Here is a 22,077-nt window from a genome sequence, read left to right as displayed (position 1 = left end):
CGCAACGAATGACATTGAAATAACAGTTAAATGTAACAGCCATGTTAACGTTAACTACGCCTAATCAATCAGAAAACTTCGTAAATGTTTTAGTTTAAAACTAGTAATGTTGCTCCTAGTTACCTATTTATTTGTTGGACAAATATTTAGCACAACATTACAGTAAAACTCAAAACACTGTGAGATTACAATAATAGGTATTGTACGCGCGGTTGTTTTATGCGATAGACAAAGCTCCGAACGCATGCAATCATACGTTTAATAGAATATATTGTTAGAATATAATGTTAACTGCATGTATTGGTGTGATAGAAAGGGACAAACGAATTTTATCGGCTTGATAACTTTAGTGTACGTTTATGAATAAGGGGGTTACTGCAGTTAAGTACCTAGTTTAATTTACAGTTGCATCAACGTAAGCTCAGGTCGACCTAAGTTGACAACGATTTTGACAGCCCCGTCGGTATTGTACACTGTACAGTTACCGTTATTCTACTTATTCTATAACCGTTGCTGAAGCGTGACTATCAAGGGATCATCCCCACACAAGAGACGCGTGCGTCTCTTGTGTGGGGATGGTCCCAAAATGGTTGACAAAACAAAATAGGTGATAGTCTGTCTTTAATTTTATGAATTGCTAGCTGCCAGTACATATTTAAGTTGTTTTTGAAACTGAAACGCTCCACAAAGGAGCAAAGAGAAGTTATTGATGAGTGTTTAAAACGCGTTTTAAATCAACACTCGGATGGTCGTTTATCATTGTGATTGAGTTTGCTTGCTTTTGAGAATATCTTTCAACAGTTTTCGTGAATTGTAGCTGAAAATACTGAAATACACGGTGTTTACTTTGGTTTTAAATTGCGCGATTAATCATTGGATCAGTGTAATATTAAAACTTGAAAATATCCTACAAACAAGATTGAATGAATTCAATTCCAACGTTCCAATTAGTTTTATAGATTATTTTAGTTTAACAAGTTTTTGTAAAGCTTGACCAGAAATATGTGACTATTGTCAGGAGGGCGCTGTTATTCTGATGTATTCTGATGTTTAATTTAGTATGAAGAAAATAGTTTTGGTGAAATTCCGCAAAATGGCGCGTAGTCATATATTTATTTATTTAATCTTTATTGCACAAAAGAAAAAATCTTGCAGTACAAAAAGGCGGACTTAATGCTTTAAGGCATTCTCTACCAGTCAACTTCGAGGCCAAAGAGGATATTTCTGGCCATGCTTTATGTATTAAGGCAAACGAGCAGACTTATCGACAGATGACAATTCTTACGGTTAAAATGTAACAGGCCCCGTAGCCGAATGGCATTTCTCCGACGCCAAACGAAAGCGATACGCCGCTGGCTCTGTCGCGCCAATACGCAAGCGCGATAGAGATAGATATCTACTAGCGCTTCGTTTCGTGAGCGTTTCGTGAGCGATTGTGCCATTCGGCTAGCCACCCAGGAACAAACAGAATATGTACTTGTAGCTGGATATTTAAGAAAGAAATATGCTTGTTTACTTCCATAACCTTACGAGATATTGCATATTAAACTGCATTAAAGATACATTCATACTGCACTTGCCATCAAGGCAATATTTTATTTTTAGATCCATTAAAATCTATACCAAGCACATTGCCATTAACGTAAATATCAGTTACATTTTATGGCGATAGAATATTTTGGTAAACACAGAGTAGGTAAAGTGAAATAGTGATATGTAAATATTTTACATAGCTGGCAAACAATTTTATTTCACAGTCAAATTGACTATCGAACTAAAATAGTAAAATATTTGGAAACCTATCCCAAATAAAAAAAAATATTAACATCATTTGTAGGTACCTACTCGTAGTCTGTGTGAAAAGAGAAGACTAGAAGGGACAGAATGTATTACATCCCATATATTTCACGTCTTTTCGCTTTACAGGGGGGCGATTTTTTAATCTCGCATGTCGGGATTTTGTCACTAAAATACCGGTTGAAAACGGTGAGTTGCTTATTATTTTCAGTGACAATTTTCTGAATTCGAACGCGTGAGACTCAAAAATCGGCCCGCAGATTCTACAATTCTATAATTATAATGAGTTTTCATAATTCATGTAGGCACGTGAAATATATCGGAGAGTACATTTGTATTACTCAATTAGTGGGTTTTTTACATGTCTAACAGATAAATTCATGTATTACAATAGGAAGAAATAGTTAAATTACCTTACAATTCGGTTATCGCGGGCTTGCCCTAAATACCAGATAACCTCTAACATTGAAATTAGTGCCACAACAATACTCATTCATTACTTTATGCATTTGTGCAGCTGGTGCTGAAGGACGGAAATAGTATTTCTTGGAATCATGCACTGTCGCTATCAAATGTACCAGAGCGGACAAGATGTTCTCAAATATCTGAACACACCTACGTACAGTCACCGACAAAATTAAGTGATGATTTCTGCACCTCGTCGCTTTTAATCATTTGACGACTTCGTATGACGTTTCAAACAAGATTTTAATGTGACGAGGTACAGAAATGCGCCTGTGTGGTGACGGGTTAAGAATTTCACCACCCCCTTTCTTCCCGTGGGTGTCGTAGAAGGCGACTATGGGATATGGGTTAAATTGTGGCGTAGGCGAGAGGCTGGCAACCTGTCACTACAATGTCACAGTTTCGTTTTCTTTTAACCCCTTATTTGCCAAGAGTGGCACTGAAGCTTTAGTAGTTTCATGTGTTCTGCCTACCCCTTTATGGGATACAGGCGTGATTGTATGTATGTATGTATGAGGTACAGAAATCATCACTTATTTATGCCGGTGACTGTACTAGCACTCTACGCATCTAGGTCGCAACTCGTACCTATTTATCTAGATTTATTGATTTTCAAACTAAATCAGCCTTTCATAAAAACGATTTTAAGTTGTAATATGTGTGATAAAATACATAAAAGTAAAACAATAAGGGGAATAGACATCTTTTGGGTAAACACTAAACAGGTTCCATCCTAGACCATCCTGTTCGAATCATTTACCTGTTTCTAATATTAAAAAAATTAAAATTGGATAAAAAATAAATCGCTTCTCTCGCTCGAGCTTGGATAACAATTGATGACATATTTATGTGTAATTTATTTATGGTAACATCTTTAAACAGACTCATCTTCGACATATGTATATTTCTTGCAAACTTACAAGAATTTGTCTGGTATAAATAACTTGCAGCTATATCGACATCGACCTTCATGGAAACATTCAATGTCCTGTACAGTCCCAAAAGGATTGTCTCCCTAGGGCGACAATGTTATGTTTACGTATTGTCACTATTGTCAGCTAATACGTATGCTTCTAAAGCATGGAATGCATGTGTGGTGTGCAGTATGTACCTTGATATTCCAACGTGATGTCAATGGATACATGTAAGAAGTTTATGCCTTTTAATATAATTATTTATATGGCTCTATTTCCGAGCTCATATAACCCGGCGACCTTCAAATCAAGGGCGAACAGGCATCTTCTGGGCGAGCTCACTCCATCGTAGGCCACGTCTTTGCCTTTGGCTAGTCTGTGGTCAAGAGTAAGCCCATTCATAATAAAAAAAATGTGAGTTTATTGTATCCTTTACTTTAAGTATAAAATCGCGATAGTATTTCTTATGTTACAAGTTATAATGTGCACGTTTTTATTACAGCATTGTTGAGGGATACCAAAAACACACTAATCGAATACACGAAGAGTTCAAATATAAATAATAAAATAAATATATTTATGGGACATTCTTACACAGATTGACTGAGTCCCACGGAAGGCTTGTGTCGCAGGTACTCAGACAACGATATATATAATATACAAATACTTATATGCATAGAAAACATCCATGACTCAGGAACGTTCATCACACAAATAAATGCCCTTACCGGGATTCGAACCCGGGACCGCGGCGTAGCAGACATGGTCACTACGCGTTAGGCCAGACCGGACATAAAAATGTGCTTTGAGTAAAAAGTTTCCGTCCGGAAGGTGATCAAGTTTTAGTAAAAACTTAATGCAACATGAAAAAATTACAGATCCAATTTAGATTGTCTTTATATCTCAGTTTCTTAAATTGGGACTTAACTTATTTTTTAAACAAAGAACGCATGAAATGTATACCAAAAGTAAAATTTCAACAAAAAAACCTGATTGTACAATTCACTTATTCAGTTTCATTTCGTGCCCCGAAATGAATAAACAAGTTGTTTTATGCCCCGGGTTCCTCCCGCGGAGTCGGGGATCAAATAAATGTCCCGCTAATCTAAATATACGGCCTTTGACTTTATCACCCTGTATCTCTGGCTTTTCTCTGTTGGCTATGACACTTTTGCGAGATGCTTAGTTCAAGGACCAGCGGGCCGATTTTTGAGTCTCACGCGTTCGAATTCAGAAAATTGTCACTGAAAATAATAGGCAAGTCACCGTTTTCAACCGGTATTTTAGTGACATTGAGATTCAAAAATCGGCCCCCAGGCCCCGTAGCCGAATGGCATTTCTCCGACGCCAAACGAAAGCGATACGCCGCTGGCTCTGTCGCGCCAATACGCAAGCGCGATAGAGATAGATATCTACTAGCGCTTCGTTTCGTGAGCGTTTCGTGAGCGATTGTGCCATTCGGCTAGCCACCCAGGTGCCGTAGCCGAATGGCATTTCTGCGACGCGAAGCGAAAACGAAATGCCGCGAAAGGTAGTCTGGCTGTGTCACGCCAATACGCTCGAGCGATAGAGATAGATATCTACGAGCGTTTCGTTTGTGCCATTCGGCTACGCACCCTGATTTTTTCTTCTGGGTACGTAGCCAAATGCTATCTCTAATGCTCTTCCGTATTGACGCGACTGAGCCCGACTGCGTTTGTTGCGTCAACGACTTATTGTGGGTATATGTAGGTACCTATATCTCTACTTAATATACAAGGTCATAATGTACAGATTATTTAACCAAAACTTAAGTATCGATAAGTTAAAATGAAACAACGGAGTACAACAAAGGAAGATATAAGAAATGCAAGCATATAATGAACTAAGTTTATCGAAACGAACTTTTTCAGTACAGATGGTGTTTTTACGCACTAGTGCGAGAAGTGGTTCATTATTATGTCAGGTCGAAACTTCGGAGGGCCATCTGTACTGAAAAACGTCGTACGATACACGTGCGAAAAGGAAATTTGTAACTCGTGTCGATTTGTCGCCACTGGTTTCGAACTTCCTTTTTACGCACTTGTATCGTAATGTACTATAAACTATTTCTACGAAAAATATTATAACACAACATCAAACCCACCGTAATTTATAATTGGATTGTATTGTATGGTTTGTAGACTAGTTTATGCCGTACATTTTCGTGACTAAAATAATAGGTTTTGGAATGATTATTGCTAAGCTCGAAGGAGACATAGTAATGATGTCTAGACATTCTAGGCTAGACAGGGATATGATATGACATATGTATGTTGGTAACGCCTCAAGTTAGGTACATCGCATCAAGCGCTAGTAAAGTTTATCAGTTTATCACTGTTATAATAATTTGTAATATCCCTTGTGCCTACATGACTACATCTTACTTCATCTTTAATCTGCATACGTACGCCTTAAAGCTTTTATTTGATTATTTTATAGGTAATATGTGAAAGCATAGGTACTAGTCTATGAAAAATTTGATTTTGCGGCGTTTTATTAAAATAGTGGGTTGAGTTGAGCAGTCAGACTCGAACAAATCTATCAAATCTACGTTGATAAGTATTTTTCATTAGTATGAACTGCTCATAAAAGTTCTCATTTCAAAAATACATTTTGGTCGACTGGGTTTGACCGCTAGCCTCGCCAGTCATATCTTAACTGGCTTTCCTCACGTGTTCATAATAAATCCGCCGAATCCCCGAAAACCCTCGAATCACTCACCGATAGCTCACCGGCGCCCTCAAGTTCACGGCCGCGTCCCGCGCCGGCGACCGCCTCCTCTTATCCCCCTCCCGCCAGCTCCCATAGCTCCTCACGAACCCCCCCACCCCACAATCACTCCCATTATCCACAAAATCCGTAAAAAATTCAAATTCGGAAGCATTCCAACGCTCAGACACATTCACAGTCAAATTTTCAAAATTGGAATGGTTGCTTTCGTACACGCCGTTATGTTTAGGACTAGAATACACGTAGACTTTATCGAGTTCTGAATCATTCTCAGTTCGAATTGTGAGGTTGTTGAGGTCTGAGGCGTTGAGGCTTATTGAGGCGTTGAGGCGGTCGGTTGAGGTGTACCACGCCTCGAGGATGGCGATGTGGGCGTCGAGCTGCCGGCACGTCAGGCGGAAGGCGTAGTCGTGGCATTGTTGCTCTTCGACGATTTCTGGAACAAAAAGAAGTTTTTTAATTTTCAAAAGCATAAATGCAGTTGTGTCTAGAAGACCTAAACCTTTGAAACTGCCACGAATGACACATCACAAAATTACGAGCATATTTCTTGAGAGAAAGGTAAAGATATGACTTGTCCAAATATTAAACGGCTGTACGGATGGCATCCTGGCAGGGTCGCCATGTACGGATGGCATTAGAGAAACAACAGCTTCGATGAAAATATGATTTATTCTGACTGATATTAAGCAAGGTACACGATTATATAGACAGTGCTTACGTACTACTGACATAGGTAAATACATCACACGGTCTGCAAACAAATTGAGGAAGGCTCATTATTAGATTGAGCCGGGACGATGACGTCGTGTTATGAAAAATAACTTCATATGAAAAGAAATAGAAATAACCAGTCTTGAAATATCAGTGAATACACCTATCCTACTTAGTTAAGTCAAAATTACTCAATACTATCATGTTACCAGTATACAGGCAATGCACAAAGGGATTAATTTGTCATTCAACGTAAAAGCACCCAGCTCATACATATTAATGCTGTATCAGTAACGGCGGTGCATCGACAATCGACAATATCGATACACGGGTGCCTTATTGTGTAAACATGGCAGGTGACGTAATATTAACTTGTCAAATTCCTCTTTCTTTATTCTTATGTAATATCTCTTGGATATTGAAATTATTGAAAATATTTTTACGATTTCATTTATTATAACATTAAATATACTCGTAGTGATGACCCTACATTAATTTTTTTTTAATTCTTTGACTATGGTAAACATTAGGAACTGACATTTGAATTAGTACCTTGTTAAATGTTTCAAGATGTTTCTACCTCTCATAAAATTTTAAAATTAGAAAATAAAAAATAGGAAATAAAAATTATATCAAATGATGTGTAAACTTTTCTAATTTGATGTTACCCAATATTTTGTTACTTAGTAAACTGAGTTGACCTGCTAAGTAGATTCAGTAATAAAAGTAACTTTTCCTGAAGTCCTAAACTCCATTAAATATCCTCGTACCACGCTACAAACGCCATACAAACGTACACATTAAACTTTTAATTCTTATGCATTCTCTACGTAACCTCATAAAAAATGGTGGTTAAAAAGTAAATCCTTCCCGTTGCATAATTCACGCGGCCAGCATTCTTGCACGGCCCTTTTGTTCGTTTAAATCGTAGAGTATATTCAGTAGACTCCACAAATACGGACCTATAGTGTGAGGTTTAGATGAACTCTGTTCCGAAACGTCCGCTTGGTGCGCTGTTCAAAATCTCATATAAAATGAGACTTTTTGAAACGTTTTACGTCACGTCACATTTTCAAATGGAAATCACACTAAAGATATCTGTGAAGCGTTTTGCAAGCGTAGCACACCAGCGTGATAAACTTTATCACATCTGTGCGTCCCTATGGCACATACAAATAGTGCGAAAAGGAGGCCCGACGTTATATCTTCTATAACGCGACTGTGTTTGCCTACTCGGACACACGATTTTTGTATCAGTCACAGGACATTCGGCTACTGTCTGAGACCACCTTTTCTTTACACAATTGACAAATACTATTTATTGACACCGCAATATAGAAAACAAAAAATACAAATAATAATGTCATCCGTTCGATGTAGGTACCCCTTACATTTCATTCAAGTGTCAAAGGGGCCTCTATGTGTTGGCTTTGGCTCCGATGCTTCCCAAAGGTCAGGAATACCCTACGGTTTCTGTGTCGGGAAAGATATACCTACAAATAATTTAAAAAAATAGTGCGTGGAGTACCTCCGCGCGGAAGAAGTGAAACTTCGTAATGTGGAAATGAAAATAGGAAGGGGTATTTCAAACTTCGAGTTAAACGTTTAACGCTGTCAGTTGCAAGTCGCATTAGAAGTTTGACTTCCATTAAAAAATTAAACAAACAATGTCATTCATAATTCATAATTTATTGCATAATAATCATGTGGTACAAAGCAGGTGTTACAATATGATAGGTTCACACATAAACCCTGTTAGGGCACTGTAAATATTCCTTAAAACTAAGCTTACGACTAGGCTTACAGCAGTTTAAGCAAAGTGCAGGTATATTCATAATTCAATCTATTTAAACGCATTTTAACACTTATGTTTAAGGCATAAGACAACAGAATTTATAATTAAATTTATTACATTTAATCATAATAATATTTTATTGTATTCGATCATTATTAAATTATTACTGATAATATTTAAGCTATTTAATTTTAATGTATTCTGTCTTGTTTCTTGCATGTCCCATCTAATGGGTAAATAATCTACCATTCAAATAGGTACTGCGTTGGGAAAAAAGGTAAAAATAATGTTAATTAATCGCGTTCGACCTGTGTGTGACTTTAAATATAGGTACTGCCCGGGTATGCCCTAATAAATTCATGACGTGTTTAAGTTATATATTTTATGGAAATTTCTTTGTTGGATTACGGTAAAAAGGATTGCTTTATATTGAGTTGGCAGATTCATTGTTTAGAGTAAAGCTTGGGTAGGCTTCGATCGACCTTTAAGGTTACCTTTTTAAATTACAAAAATGTTGTAAAAATGTAATAAATAACGCGATAGATAAAAAAAATGTGTTTCAGATGCAGAAAAATTTGCCAGGTATCGCAAATTAGTATAGAACTTGTATGAAGTTCTATTTTTGATTTTTTTTCAGTTAACTAAAGTGAAGTGTAATGAAATATTATAGTTGACTAAGTGTCAAAGACTATCCAACACTGAAAAGTCAGCACTTACAGTTTAGTTTGCGGTGTCCGAATTGACAGATTAAAGTCGAGGAGTAGAAAAATTTCATTGTAGGTATTGTAACTAAGTAACTATAAATACTTGTTATTGCCGTACCTGACTGACTAAGTAATTTGGCATAAGGTAGGTACAGCGGGACAAATCTCTACTGGGGGGAAATTGTAACTAATTCTTCACGTAAGTTTTGTTGGTACTTATGAGTATTTATGAGTATTTAATACTAGTATTCTAATGAAGATCTAGGTGGATAGCTATTGAAGAATTAAATTACGTAATTATAAGAATACTTAATTAACAACCTATATTGTACTTTAGGGTTCGAGCATTTGTGTGTATTGCACATTTTGATTGTTTTGATACACATTTAGTTGATTTAATTCTTACAAAATGTAATTTAATGGATGATAGTTATATTTACGGCTGTTGTTATCCTGAATACTAATTTAAAAAATAACTTTTTTTTTCATTATTACACTATGATGTTGAGTTCTACATGTATCCACTGAACACGCCTACCATATATAACCAGTGGACACTCTATTTTTCTATTTAATAATGCAAACATTGTCAAAACATGGAAAAGATGGATCAGTTACATTTGCCTCCCAGTCGAGATTTGCCCCGCTGTAGGTACCTTACTACATTCATTTATTTCGGCCACCAATTCCTGCGGATTAATAATCCACCTTTTTAAGTCGGTTTCGTTTTGAACAAAGACGTTAACAAAAGCTAGAGCTAGGTTTAAGTTCGTTGCCATGTTTCCAGAATAAGTTGTACTAATATTCTGTGGAATAACGTTAGTCTACCACGCTATTGTGTGTTTCACTCACATCATTTCTATTTTTTATGCATGCAAGCCTGGCTGGTGGTGGCCTCCTCTAAATATACACCGTGTTTTTTTTGTTTTCCGTTAAATTCGACACATAGCTAGGTTCATTATCAGAATCGACATGTTGTTAGGTTTGTTATCAGCTACCACTCTGTATACTTATCACTTTTAGTAAAATTCGCAAAAAAAAATGTCATCGTCTTCATACGTAATAAATGAATTAATTAGTGTGAGAGACCCTTAAGAATAACATTCAAGTTCGTGTCAAGTGATTGACGGCAGATGTCAAAACAAATAAACATTAGGAATTGGTAAAGGCTGTCACACAAGTGTTCAGTAATTATCTTTATTTTTTTAATAACTCGATAACCGTAAGAGTTAAGACGCTAGTTTCTTAGAGAAATTAATTTTATTTGAAGAACCTTCCCTTAAAGTTAACGGAATTTAATAAAAACAGGGTGTACAAAAGAAGAAACTGACTGACTGACATATCAACGCACAGCTGAAACCGCTGGTCCTAGAGATTCCAAATTTGGCACGTAGGTTCCTTATAAGGTGTAAAGGAGCACTAAGAAAGGATTTTTCAAAATTCACCTCTTAAGGGGGTGAAATGGGGGTCCAAAGTTTGGATAGGAAACAAGATTAGATTAGTATGCCGGCGAAGCCGCGGAAAAAAGCCAGTCTATGATATAAATAAATGACTACTAAATTTTATTATGTCGTAATTTTAGCAGATTGATCCTTACCTACCTAGTAATGATCAACTTAAATAGGCATAGGCATATTAGGATTTTAGTTAGGATATGAAAGTAATATAGGTTTTTTATATAGGTACTTTAATAGTTATATGTTTTACAAGGGGGCAAAGTTATTGTTTAACCGCACGCGTACGTGCCAATATTGATACCCGAGCAAGCGAAAGATTCCAATATTGAACCGCGAGCGTATCGAGCTCTTGTGGATAAAATGCAATTGTGCTATCTGTTTTCGATAGCAAAGTAAGTTTACCATTTGGTGTGGTGAAAAAAAAATATTAAGTAAGGTGGGTAAAGCGTTTTAGATGGCCTTTAACCCTTTTTATTTATTTCGCCACCTGAATACATTTACACACAAAACCTGTCATACATACAAACATTCACTTCATTTCGCAAATCCAGCATATTGCGTCCCAAAAGCCAGCCTAATGCAATTTAACCGGCATCCACTGCACCCCCTCTTGCATCCCTTTTGTACACACACAAATCTCTATCTCCCTCTCACCTGTAGCACCCTTGCTCCCAATAGCGTTGCCATGGCGACCGTCCAAAACAAGCGTGCGAGTACCAATTTACATTGATCCGCGGTATTTATTAATTTGAATTTTTGTACGGCGGACGATTGTAATATCAACCGGATCATGGAATTTCTAGGTATATCGATGGAAATAAGGATATATGTATGTCGGAGACAAACCGCGCGGATATTGGCACGTACAGTCAATGAGGACTCGAAGGCTATGACAGATTGTTGTAACTACACTGAGAGAAATTTGCATTGTGAATTTAACAAGTTCGACTTGTTGCGGTTTATCCGTTTGAATCAGCCAAACACGATGTTTAAAACAATATGTGTCAGGTTGTTTTTATAAAATCAACTTGTTGATTCAAATATATTGCCGATTCAAATGACAAGTAGCTTGTTGTTTGAACCAAAGAGTACGTAGGCGCTATTTTAACCAAAAAACTTGTTGAACGAACATGAAAACTGGTTGTATTTTCTCTCAGTGTAATCCATTTTTTCCCATTAATTACACTATGATGTGAGTTCTACATGTATCCACTGAACACGGCTACCATATATAACCGGTGGACACTCTATTTAATAATGCAAACATTGTAATACATAAAATTATTACAATGTTTGCATTGAAAAAATGGACCAGTTACATTGGCCTCCCGAGTCGAGATTTGCCCCGCTGTACCTTACATATTTTCGCTCAATTATCCAAAGTGAAGTTTGGTCTCCGAAATGAGTAGTGCATGCCTTGATTTTGATAATAGATCAAATAAACGCCTTGACAATACAAAGAGCCGTGTTCATATATTTTTAGCGCGTTGCCCGGTCTGATATTTTTGATGGTGACTATACTACTGCCCATCGGAGTCCAAGTTATAATTGCCGTTTAAGGATTAACAAGACATTAAGGGAAAGTAAACGTTGATTGTTAGAATTAAAGTGCAATTTAGATTAATTAATTACTAATGAGGTTATACTTATAGGGTAGGTGTGTCGATGTTGGGGTGGTCGTAGAGTTGACAGAGGTGGCAGCATTGGGATGGTTATAATGTTTTGTACGGAGATAACTACTGTAATTGCTTACACTTCCTGAGGAAACTATGTTATTGGGGTTTTCAATTGTATTCAAGGGAGTTATCCACAATATGTCGCATTTCGATTGTGTTCAAGAATGAACTTAATAACTACTCTATTTTGTTTTCAGGGGCCCGATTTTTGAGTCTCACGCGTTTGAATTCAGAAAATTGTCACTGAAAATAATAGGCAATTCACCGTTTTCAACCGGTATTTTATTGACAGTGAGACGCAAAAATCGGCCCCCAGATCAAATTGTGTATGAACTTAATAACCACCTTCTATGTTGCATGCATTAACAAATCAAAAATTCATTTGTTAACGTGCTTCAAGTTGAGATGTTATTAGGATAACAAATGATTGTAAGAAGTCAAATTAATTAATTAATATTATATATAGGACATCTTTACACAAATTGACTGAACCCCACGGTAAGCTCAAGAAGGCTTGTGATGTGGGTGCTCAGACAACGATATATATAATATATAAATACTTATATACATAGAAAACATCCATGACTCAGGAACAAATGTCTGTTGCTCATCACACAAACAAATGCCCTTACCGGGACTTGAACCCAGGACCGCGGCTTAGCAGGCAGGGTATTATTAAATGCTCTATGACGCACCGATTTAACAAATGTACCTCTAATATTGAATAACGTGACATTACGAGTCAAGGCACGTGTCTTTACGAATGACATGACCTATATTTGTTACATTCCATCTTTGGATTCTTTAGACAGCTACGTGATGAGGCAATTAGACTAATAAAAAGCCAATTTCACGACTTGTTTCGCTTAAGAAGCAACAATCAATACAAGGCTAGGGTTGACACATTCACCTACCCTAATTTAGATCGCTAAGTATCTCAAATCCTCAAATTAAAATAGGGCTGCAACCACTGCACACCACTCAAGGAACAACATGTCAAATAACACTGCATTGTCACGACAGAGAATACGCAGAGAAGAAATCAATTCGACGAGGGTGCAACCCTAACTGGGGTGAAGATGTCTAGGGCGTGTGTCCATGAGAACAATGTTTATTTACAATCTCAGAGAGTGGCGCCAGCTAAAGACAATAAAAAACAATAATAAAACAAAAATATGGAAAAGTTGTAGGACTAATGAATCTAATGATTGACTTCTTTTATATTTTGTGAGGTTTTGGTCAATTTTACTATACTCCGATTTAATCATAATAGGTAGGTATGGTGCATTCGGTAGCTTCTTATACGACTTTTAATGGCTTGAATTTTTCACCATTTTTTCCACTAAAATAAAATTTGAATAATTACGACATGTCGTGTCGTGTGTGTCAATGCGAACGCGCGACCCTTTCTTCGCGATTGGCTGATAACCATGAACTGCCGCTTTACATAAAAATCATGATAGGAACAAATTTATTGTAAAACACTTTGGGAAGCCTTATTCGTTTTATTTTTCAGGTTGGTTAGGTGGGTCTATATTCCGCGATGTAGTGACGTCATCGAATTCGAATTTACTTCATGTCAAAACAATCACTGACATAATGAACTTTATGCCTCATACTCAAAAGTCAGAAAATGTTGTTTTCGAGTAGAATGACCTTGCATAGATAATCTATAGATTAACATGACTGTGTTGTTTTCGCCTGATTACGTAAATGTATACTTTAAAAACATTTTTTGCTGTTTTTAGGTCATAATAAAAAAGGGTAATATTTTATTTCGGTTAATTGGACAGTACTTAATCATATAAGGTAGACTTTAAAAAAGGGTCAAGTAGCCTATTGCCGGGCATAGAACACTTTACCTAAATGCCGAACAACCATTTATTGTTTAAAGTTGACAATTTTTTTGATCCCGTCGATAAGGATGTCAAATGATCGTATTGGCAACACTAAGCAAGTACGCACTCGACGGGATCGAGATAACGCATCCCTCGGGTCAGGTGGGACTCTTTAATTATTAACACGCGCCGGAGGGTGGCAACCCTAACTTCAACTAACAGCAAGGTAACCGACTGTGCAAAATTTGTCTGTAGGTACTCGGTGAAGAGTAGTGTTGTAATTTTATACATACTTTGAAATTCGCCAAAACTACTTTAGTATGTCAACCAAAACCTTATTTTTCTACTTTTCTGTTTTCTTTGCCTGTGTGGTGACGGGTTAAGAATTTCACTACCCCCTTTCTTCCCGTGGGTGTCGTAGAAGGCGACTGTGGGATATGGGTTAAATTGTGGCGTAGGCGAGAGGCTGGCAACCTGTCACTGCAATGTCACAGTTTCGTTTTCTTTTAACCCCTTATTTGCCAAGAGTGGCACTGAAGCTTTAGTAGTTTCATGTGTTCTGCCTACCCCTTTATGGGATACAGGCGTGATTGTATGTTGTTGTTGTTGTCTGTTTTCTTTAGAATTTAAGAAGATTTGTAACAATAGAGCCGTCAAAATTACGTACATGGAGGTACTGAGGTACTCAAAAGTATCTAAAGCTCCTTCCATTTCAAGCAAAACAAACATAACGGTTGTACCTAACTTGTAGATTTGCGGAAAACGCTCAGTAAAACTAACTAGGGCTGTCAAAAGATCCTATTTGCAAAACCCAATTAACAGAATCGAGATAACTTATCCCGAAAGTCAGGTGTGGTTTAATTATTAACACGCGCCGAGGGTGGCAACCCTAGCATATCTTTATATTGCAGCAGTACAATTTGTTTGTAGTTGTGTACAATTTGTTTGTGATCTATTGAGAGTAACTTTTATTTAACTATCAATACTCAGAGTCAAGATTCAAAAAATTAATTAGGTACAGTCAACCAATTGAAACCCTAGGCCACTCTACAACCATGCCAAAATGACAAGCAGTAAGAGATTTCTTACAATGTGCTTTATAACGTCTGTGCAAGACTGCACAAACTTTTTATATTATTTTACCTTTTTATAGTTTATTGTCTATGATTTTTTTATATTCCTTTTGTCTATTTTTAGTGATTGACTTCATTACATTTTGTTTTCTCAACGATACCAGTGCCTATTATTTAATTTCCTTAAAATTTGGTCTTTCTACCGTAAAGTGAAGTAAGATATAAACAAGATAAGTTAAGTAAATGATAACACGCTCTAAAAGTGCGAAAATGAGTGTAACTCATAAGGGAGACGGTGAGGCCGCCGTGAGGGATACTGCTCCGCCCTTGCAAGGAGGCGAGGGCGCCGCCGCCGCCCCTCCCGGAGCGCCGCCGACACCTTCCCGCGTGGCGAGCGCCGTCTCGTCACGCTCCTCTTCTACAATCGTGGCGCGCCAGCTGGAGGCGAGGGCGCAACATGCGCGCCGTCTGGCTGAGATGGAAAAGGAGCGCGAGCGCCAAGCGGCCGAACGTGCAGAGCGTGCCGCAGAGCGTGAGCGCCAGGTTGCCGAGCTCGAGCTGAAAGCCAGTCTCGCCGCCATAGAGGCGGGCGCTAGCCGACGTGGAAGTCACGGCACGCGTAGTCGTGCAAGCGTACAGGAATGGGTAAATAATACGATTCCTAATACTTTTGAACAAAATTTATTAAGTGCCAACCCACCTTTCAGGTCTGTCGATGTTGCGGCCCAGCGCGAGCCACTGGGACCGAGAGAGCCGCACGGCATGAGTGCCGCGGCAAATAAAAACTCTCACGAGCAATATTGCCCTGAAGACGGAGGAGTGACTCGCTTAGTAAATTCGCTCGACAAGCTGATAAATAAAGTAAACCAAACGAAGACGGATTTACCAAATTTTGACGGCAAATCGTACCTGGATTGGTTAGCTTTAAAAAGAATCTACGAAAATAAAGCAGACAGTTTTTCCCCTAGTGAAAATTTAGCTCGATTGTCTCGCGCCCTGAAAGGGACCGCGCGCGAGGCCGTGGCGGGCCTGCTGGCGGCGGCGCGCGACCCCAGCGCCGTGGTGGCCGCGCTCGACGCGCGCTTCGGCCGCCCCGAACTCGTCGTCATGCATGAAGTGGCAGCGGTGCGTAACCTGCCTAAGGTAAGCTACGACGGTAAGGATTTAGTGATTTTTGCAAGCCGTGTGCGTAATTGCGTAGAAGTTATCCGCATGTTAAATAAGCCCGACCATTTACGCTCGCCTGAGCTGTTTCAAGCACTATGGAGCAAACTGCCAGTGCTGCTGCGTCCACGGTGGTTGGATTATGCTCATTCGTGCAATGGCAGCGCTTCTAAAATAGAAATGTTTGCGGATTTCCTCTCGCGCGAGGTTGACTTGCAGTGCAGATTTGGAGGCAATATTGACCAGGCCTCGGCCTTAATCCCCCGGCCGATAGGCAATAGGGATAAAGTCAACAATATTGCTGAAAATAATCATTCCTCTAATAGCATTGAAACTTCTATAAACTCGAATAATATTTCTGATAATAATTGTTCATTATGTCAACAAAAACATGATTTATCGGATTGTGACAAGTTTGTCAAAATGTCAATAAATGATAGGTGGCAATTCATTAAGAAAAATAAAATATGCCATAGGTGTTTGAAAAAAGGTTTCCATAAGAATAAAACTTCATGTATGAAAAAAGTATGTAGCGTAGTAGGTTGTGAAATGCGTCATCATAATTTGTTACACGGGTCTAAATTTGAACGTGTCGTCACCACGCACGTCGACGCCGAGGACAACGACGATGCCGCCGACGACGACTCCGAGGACGACGACGACGAGCAAGTGCCATCGACGTCCGGCGTGAGCGCGCCCGCCGTCTGCGCCGCTACCGGAGCAGCCGCGGCTACTCCGCTGCCTGACGACTCGGAACATGACATTCTGACGCATGCCACCTCTTCATCGCCCAAGATGCCTTCCGCGCGGCCGTTGTTGAAAATTGTCGCTGTTACCGTGTCCGGACCGTCCGGTAGCGTTGACACATTTGCTTTGTTAGACGACGGATCGTCAGGAACATACATAGACTCAGAAATATCTTCTCAAATTGGAGCCAAGACGTCTGAAAGGCTTATCCACGTAGATTGCGTACTCGGTTTAGGCAAAGACGTTAAAGTGCAGTATGTCAATTTTAATATACAGGGTCGTCATTCAACTGAAGTTCACTCCATTAAGAAGGCTAGGTCAGTTAATGGTTTAGGCGCCGCGCGTGAGTTTGCATATCAAGATAGTGTACGCAAATACCCTCACCTAGCAGATATAGCCGACGAGTTTTGTTACGGAGACGTAAAACCCATGCTGATATTAGGACTTGACAATTGGCATCTTTCTATTCCCACAGACGTGCGCAAAGGAACCAAATCACAACCTGCAGCTATTTTGACTGCCCTTGGCTGGGTTTTGTTTGGTTTCGGTTGCAGTAAGACTAAGCGGGTTGACGTTGTCAACCATATATCATTAAGTGAACCTGACGTCGAAACTGATCGTTTTATGTTAGAACAGCTTATCAGGGAACAATTTAAGATCGACGCAATCGGTATATCCAAAAAAGAGGCCCGCAATGCTGACGATGAGCGTGCCATACAAGTTTTAGAGAACACCGCTCACCGTCTGCCGAGCGGCCGGTATGAGGTTGGCTTGTTGTGGAAGGCTGATAATCTGGATATTCCTGATAGCTATAAGTTAGCAATGTCCAGATTCGTAAGCTTAGAAAAAAAAATGATTAAAGACCCCTGCTACGCGGAACGTTATCGTCGCAATATTCACGACATGTTATCTAAAGAATACGCTGAACCATGTTCATCACGTCCTGGCCCTGGACGTCCTCTTTGGTATCTACCTCATTTTGGTGTGATTAATCCCAACAAACCTAATAAGTTGCGAACGGTGCACGACGCAGCTGCAAAATCTCACGGCGTGTCATTAAACTCTTTGTTATTGACTGGCCCTGATCTTTTGCAACCTTTGCTAGGCATTCTAATGCGTTTTCGCGAGGGCGCCATCGCTTTGAACGCTGATATCCGTGAAATGTTTCCGCAAGTCAAAATTATTGAAACTGATAGAGACGCGCAAAGATTTTTGTGGCGAGATAACCCCGGTGAACCGATTAGAACGTACCGCATGTCATCCATGATTTTTGGCGCCGCGTCGAGTCCATTCACTGCCATACACATAAAAAATAAAAACGCTTTAGAATGGCAGGAAACTTACCCAGACGCGGCTCGAGTAATCATCGACGACCATTACATGGACGATTGCATTACTAGCTTAGACGACGTCAACAAAGCTGCTAGGCTGGCAGCTGATATTTACTCCGTACATGCGCATGCCGGCTTCGAGATGCGCGGCTGGACGTCGAATAATCTTTGTGCGCTTTCGTTGTTGCCTAAAGAGTCTTTGCTAGAGGTACCTCGCGCCAATAATGGAGACGTTGAATTGGGCCGCCTGTCTACACCCGTTCGCACGCTGGGCCTTATATGGCAGCCCTTCAACGACCTGATTGGTTTTAATACAGGTGTAAAAAAAGATACGGTGTTACCTGAAAAATTAACGAAACGAGAGGTTCTAGTACACGTGATGAAAATTTACGATCCGCTTGGGATCCTTGCCCCAATCGTCGTTCGTGGCCGTATAATGTTTCAAGACGCTTGGCGCAAGGGTTTAGACTGGGATCAAGAGCTCTCTCAATGTGACAGCGCCGCGTGGAAGTTATGGTTTCAAGACCTGATCTCCACTTCCAGTTTGCGAATACCACGCCGCTACAACTTGAGCGAGCTCGAGGTAGAGGGATACGAGTTACATGTGTTTTCGGATGCGAGTGAGTCTGCCTATGCTGCTGTGGCCTATTGGCGCTTTTTATATGTAAATGGTGACGTGAGGCTCTCCCTCATCTGTAGTAAAATGCGCGTGTCCCCAATTAAACCTGTCTCCATTCCTCGTTTAGAACTTCAAGGTGCACTAATGGCTGCGCGACTTGCTACGACAATATGCGAAGCCCATCGGTTGAAGCCAATGAGACGTGTTTTCTGGTGCGACTCAATGACTGCGCTAGGTTGGCTTCGTAGTGATGCGCGTACCCTTAAACCCTTTGTGTCCCACAGAGTTGGTGAGATACTGGAGCTTACAAATATCAGTGAGTGGCGTTGGGTACCGAGTGACCTAAACGTAGCCGATGACGCTACACGCGTCAAACGTTTTGTGCTCTCTCCAGAATCTCGCTGGATCTCAGGGCCTACCTTTCTCCTGTCCTCGTCCTGGCCCGCTGAACCTCAAATTGATGTTAGTGGATTAGGACGTGAAGAGTTTAAAAATGTCATTCATCTGATCACCGAGATTGAGCTGCCCGCACCAATCTCTGCAGATCCATATCGTTTCAGCTCATGGCTGAGAATGGTGCGAGCAACGGCAAAGGCGCATCAATTCATATCATTATTGCGATTGCGTAGTATGAGAAGACGAGACGCGAACTTCAACCTCCCTCGTCTTGAAGGATACTTATGTACCTTCCATCCACCTTGCACATCCTCTCCTGGTACCGCGAACCCCCCTAATAACCAACCAAGAATAACTGCGAACGATATCCGTCTAGCCGAAACCCATATTTTACGTCAGAGTCAACTTGATTCCTTCAAAGAGGACATTTTGAGAGTGAAGAACGGAGACCCGTTGCCTCGAAGCAGCCGCCTTTTTAAACTATCCCCATTCATAGATAACAATGACCAACTCAGAATGTTCAGTCGTATAGCAGCTGCAACAGGCGTCACTGATGAAGTTAAACGACCCCTGATCTTGGACGGAAAGCACCCAGCAGTACGCCTTCTTATAGCAAGACACCACCAAAAGGCTGGCCACGCAAACAAAGAAAAGGTCCTGAACGATCTCCACCAAAGATTTTGGATATTGGGCCTCAGAAATGCTGTCCGATCAGTAACCCACGCATGTCAGTTTTGCAAACTTCACCGCGCCAGAGCATTCACGCCACCAATGGGAGATCTACCGGAGTCCCGATTGGCTCATCATCAAAGACCATTTTCCTTCGTCGGTCTTGACTACTTTGGGCCTGTGCTCGTTTCAGTTGGTCGAAGAAGAGAGAAACGCTACGTTGCTCTATTTACGTGCCTCGTCATCCGCGCTGTACATCTTGAAGTGGTGCATAGTTTATCGACAGACGCGGCCATAATGTGTCTACGCCGTTTTATTGCTCGTCGAGGCACACCGCAAGAGATCTGGTCAGACCACGGAACAGCCTTTGTTGGGGCAAGCAGGGAGTTACAAGCTCTTTACGGCAACTCAGTTGAAAATTATGCAGCTAATGAATCAATCAATTGGCGTTTCATTCCTCCGGCAGCACCTTTTATGGGCGGAGCATGGGAGCGTTTAATTCGCAGCGTTAAAGAAGCCCTGAAGACAACCCTAAGAGAACAGGCTCCCTCAGATGAAGTTCTGAGCACATTATTGGCGGAGGCTGAAGCCATTGTTAATACACGACCACTCACGCACGTTTCACTTGATTCTGATGTTGACGAAGCGTTGACTCCGTCGCATTTTATACTCACATCTCCGTCTGGGCCCCCTATTCCCGCTACTTTGACCGAAGCCGACCTCTTGAGCAGAAATAAGTGGCGCAGGGCGGTAAGGCTAGCCGACCACTTCTGGCAGCGCTGGGTCAGGGAATACCTTCCCTCCTTATCACCACGGACAGGAGGAGGATCTCCGCCTAATATCGCGATTGGGGACATCGTAATAATTTGTGATTCAAACCTGCCTCGAGGCTCTTGGCCCAAGGGTCGTGTCACCGCCGTATACCCCGGCAGAGATGGGATAATCAGAGTGGCAGATGTCGCCACTGCTGCTGGGGTGTTTCGCAGACCCCTCAAGAAGCTCGCGAAAATACACGTTGCTCTTTAAAAAAGGGGAGAATGTGCAAGACTGCACAAACTTTTTATATTATTTTACCTTTTTATAGTTTATTGTCTATGATTTTTTTATATTCCTTTTGTCTATTTTTAGTGATTGACTTCATTACATTTTGTTTTCTCAACGATACCAGTGCCTATTATTTAATTTCCTTAAAAACGTCACTATGACATAGTTCTACAGTGGCCTGGGGTTCCAAATTGGTTGACTGTATCTAAAATAATCTAGGAACACCATAATATTCATAATAATACCTAACATTAATAAGGAGTGTAACATTGACATTGTCAATTCCAACATTTTTGATAATTTAACATAACAACACACACACATTGAAATTTGAAATTTTCCATTTCTGTTTATGTCATGTGTCATGTCCACCATTTGACTTACTAACTTTTTAACCCCCGACGCAAAAACGACGGGGTGTTATAAGTTTGACGTGTCTGCCTGTGTGTGTGTCTGTTTGCGGCATCGTAGCTCCCGAACGGATGTACCGTCGGGTGTGTTCTCACTGTTCTCAGCCATGTTTCATGAAAATCGGTCCACTATGTCGGGGGTTTTTTCAAAATTTAAATTTTGTGGTTAGGTTATTTTTCGTTTCAATTAACGATTCATTAAAATTACTAGTCTTATGTGTTTTTCCTAATGATGAAATAAATATCGCTAATTGAATACTAGTCGGCTTACTATTACGTAGGTTCAACTTTCATTAATAAAGAGTTAATAGCAAGGTATCCATAAATGGAAGGTTACCCTAAGCGGCCTAAGCTACTCATTTTCTAACATTCTACAACAATAATTATAATAGCCTTAATTCTTTTGCGTAGATATACCTACCATTTATTTATTATTACAAACCTTTTATTTTATTACAAATCTGTAAACTCACCATAGGACCACCAGACAATCGGCAATGCGGCATCGCTTCA

At 40.0% G+C, this 22,077-nt stretch overlaps 1 protein-coding gene across 1 annotated transcript in view; it reads right to left on the bottom strand.

The window, feature by feature from the left end:
* LOC125227624 overlaps positions 1-22,077 on the bottom strand; it is a 238,252-nt gene that overhangs the window by 207,000 nt on the left and 9,175 nt on the right. Inside the window, exon 2 of the mRNA XM_048131980.1 lies at positions 5,919-6,363. Coding sequence (XP_047987937.1) covers positions 5,919-6,363 — 445 coding nt within the window. The remainder of the gene's footprint in view (positions 1-5,918; positions 6,364-22,077) is intronic.

The sequence above is a fragment of the Leguminivora glycinivorella genome, chromosome 6, assembly GCF_023078275.1.
Source record: "Leguminivora glycinivorella isolate SPB_JAAS2020 chromosome 6, LegGlyc_1.1, whole genome shotgun sequence".
NCBI lineage: Eukaryota > Metazoa > Arthropoda > Insecta > Lepidoptera > Tortricidae > Leguminivora > Leguminivora glycinivorella.
This window is presented reverse-complemented; position numbering and strand designations above follow the sequence as displayed.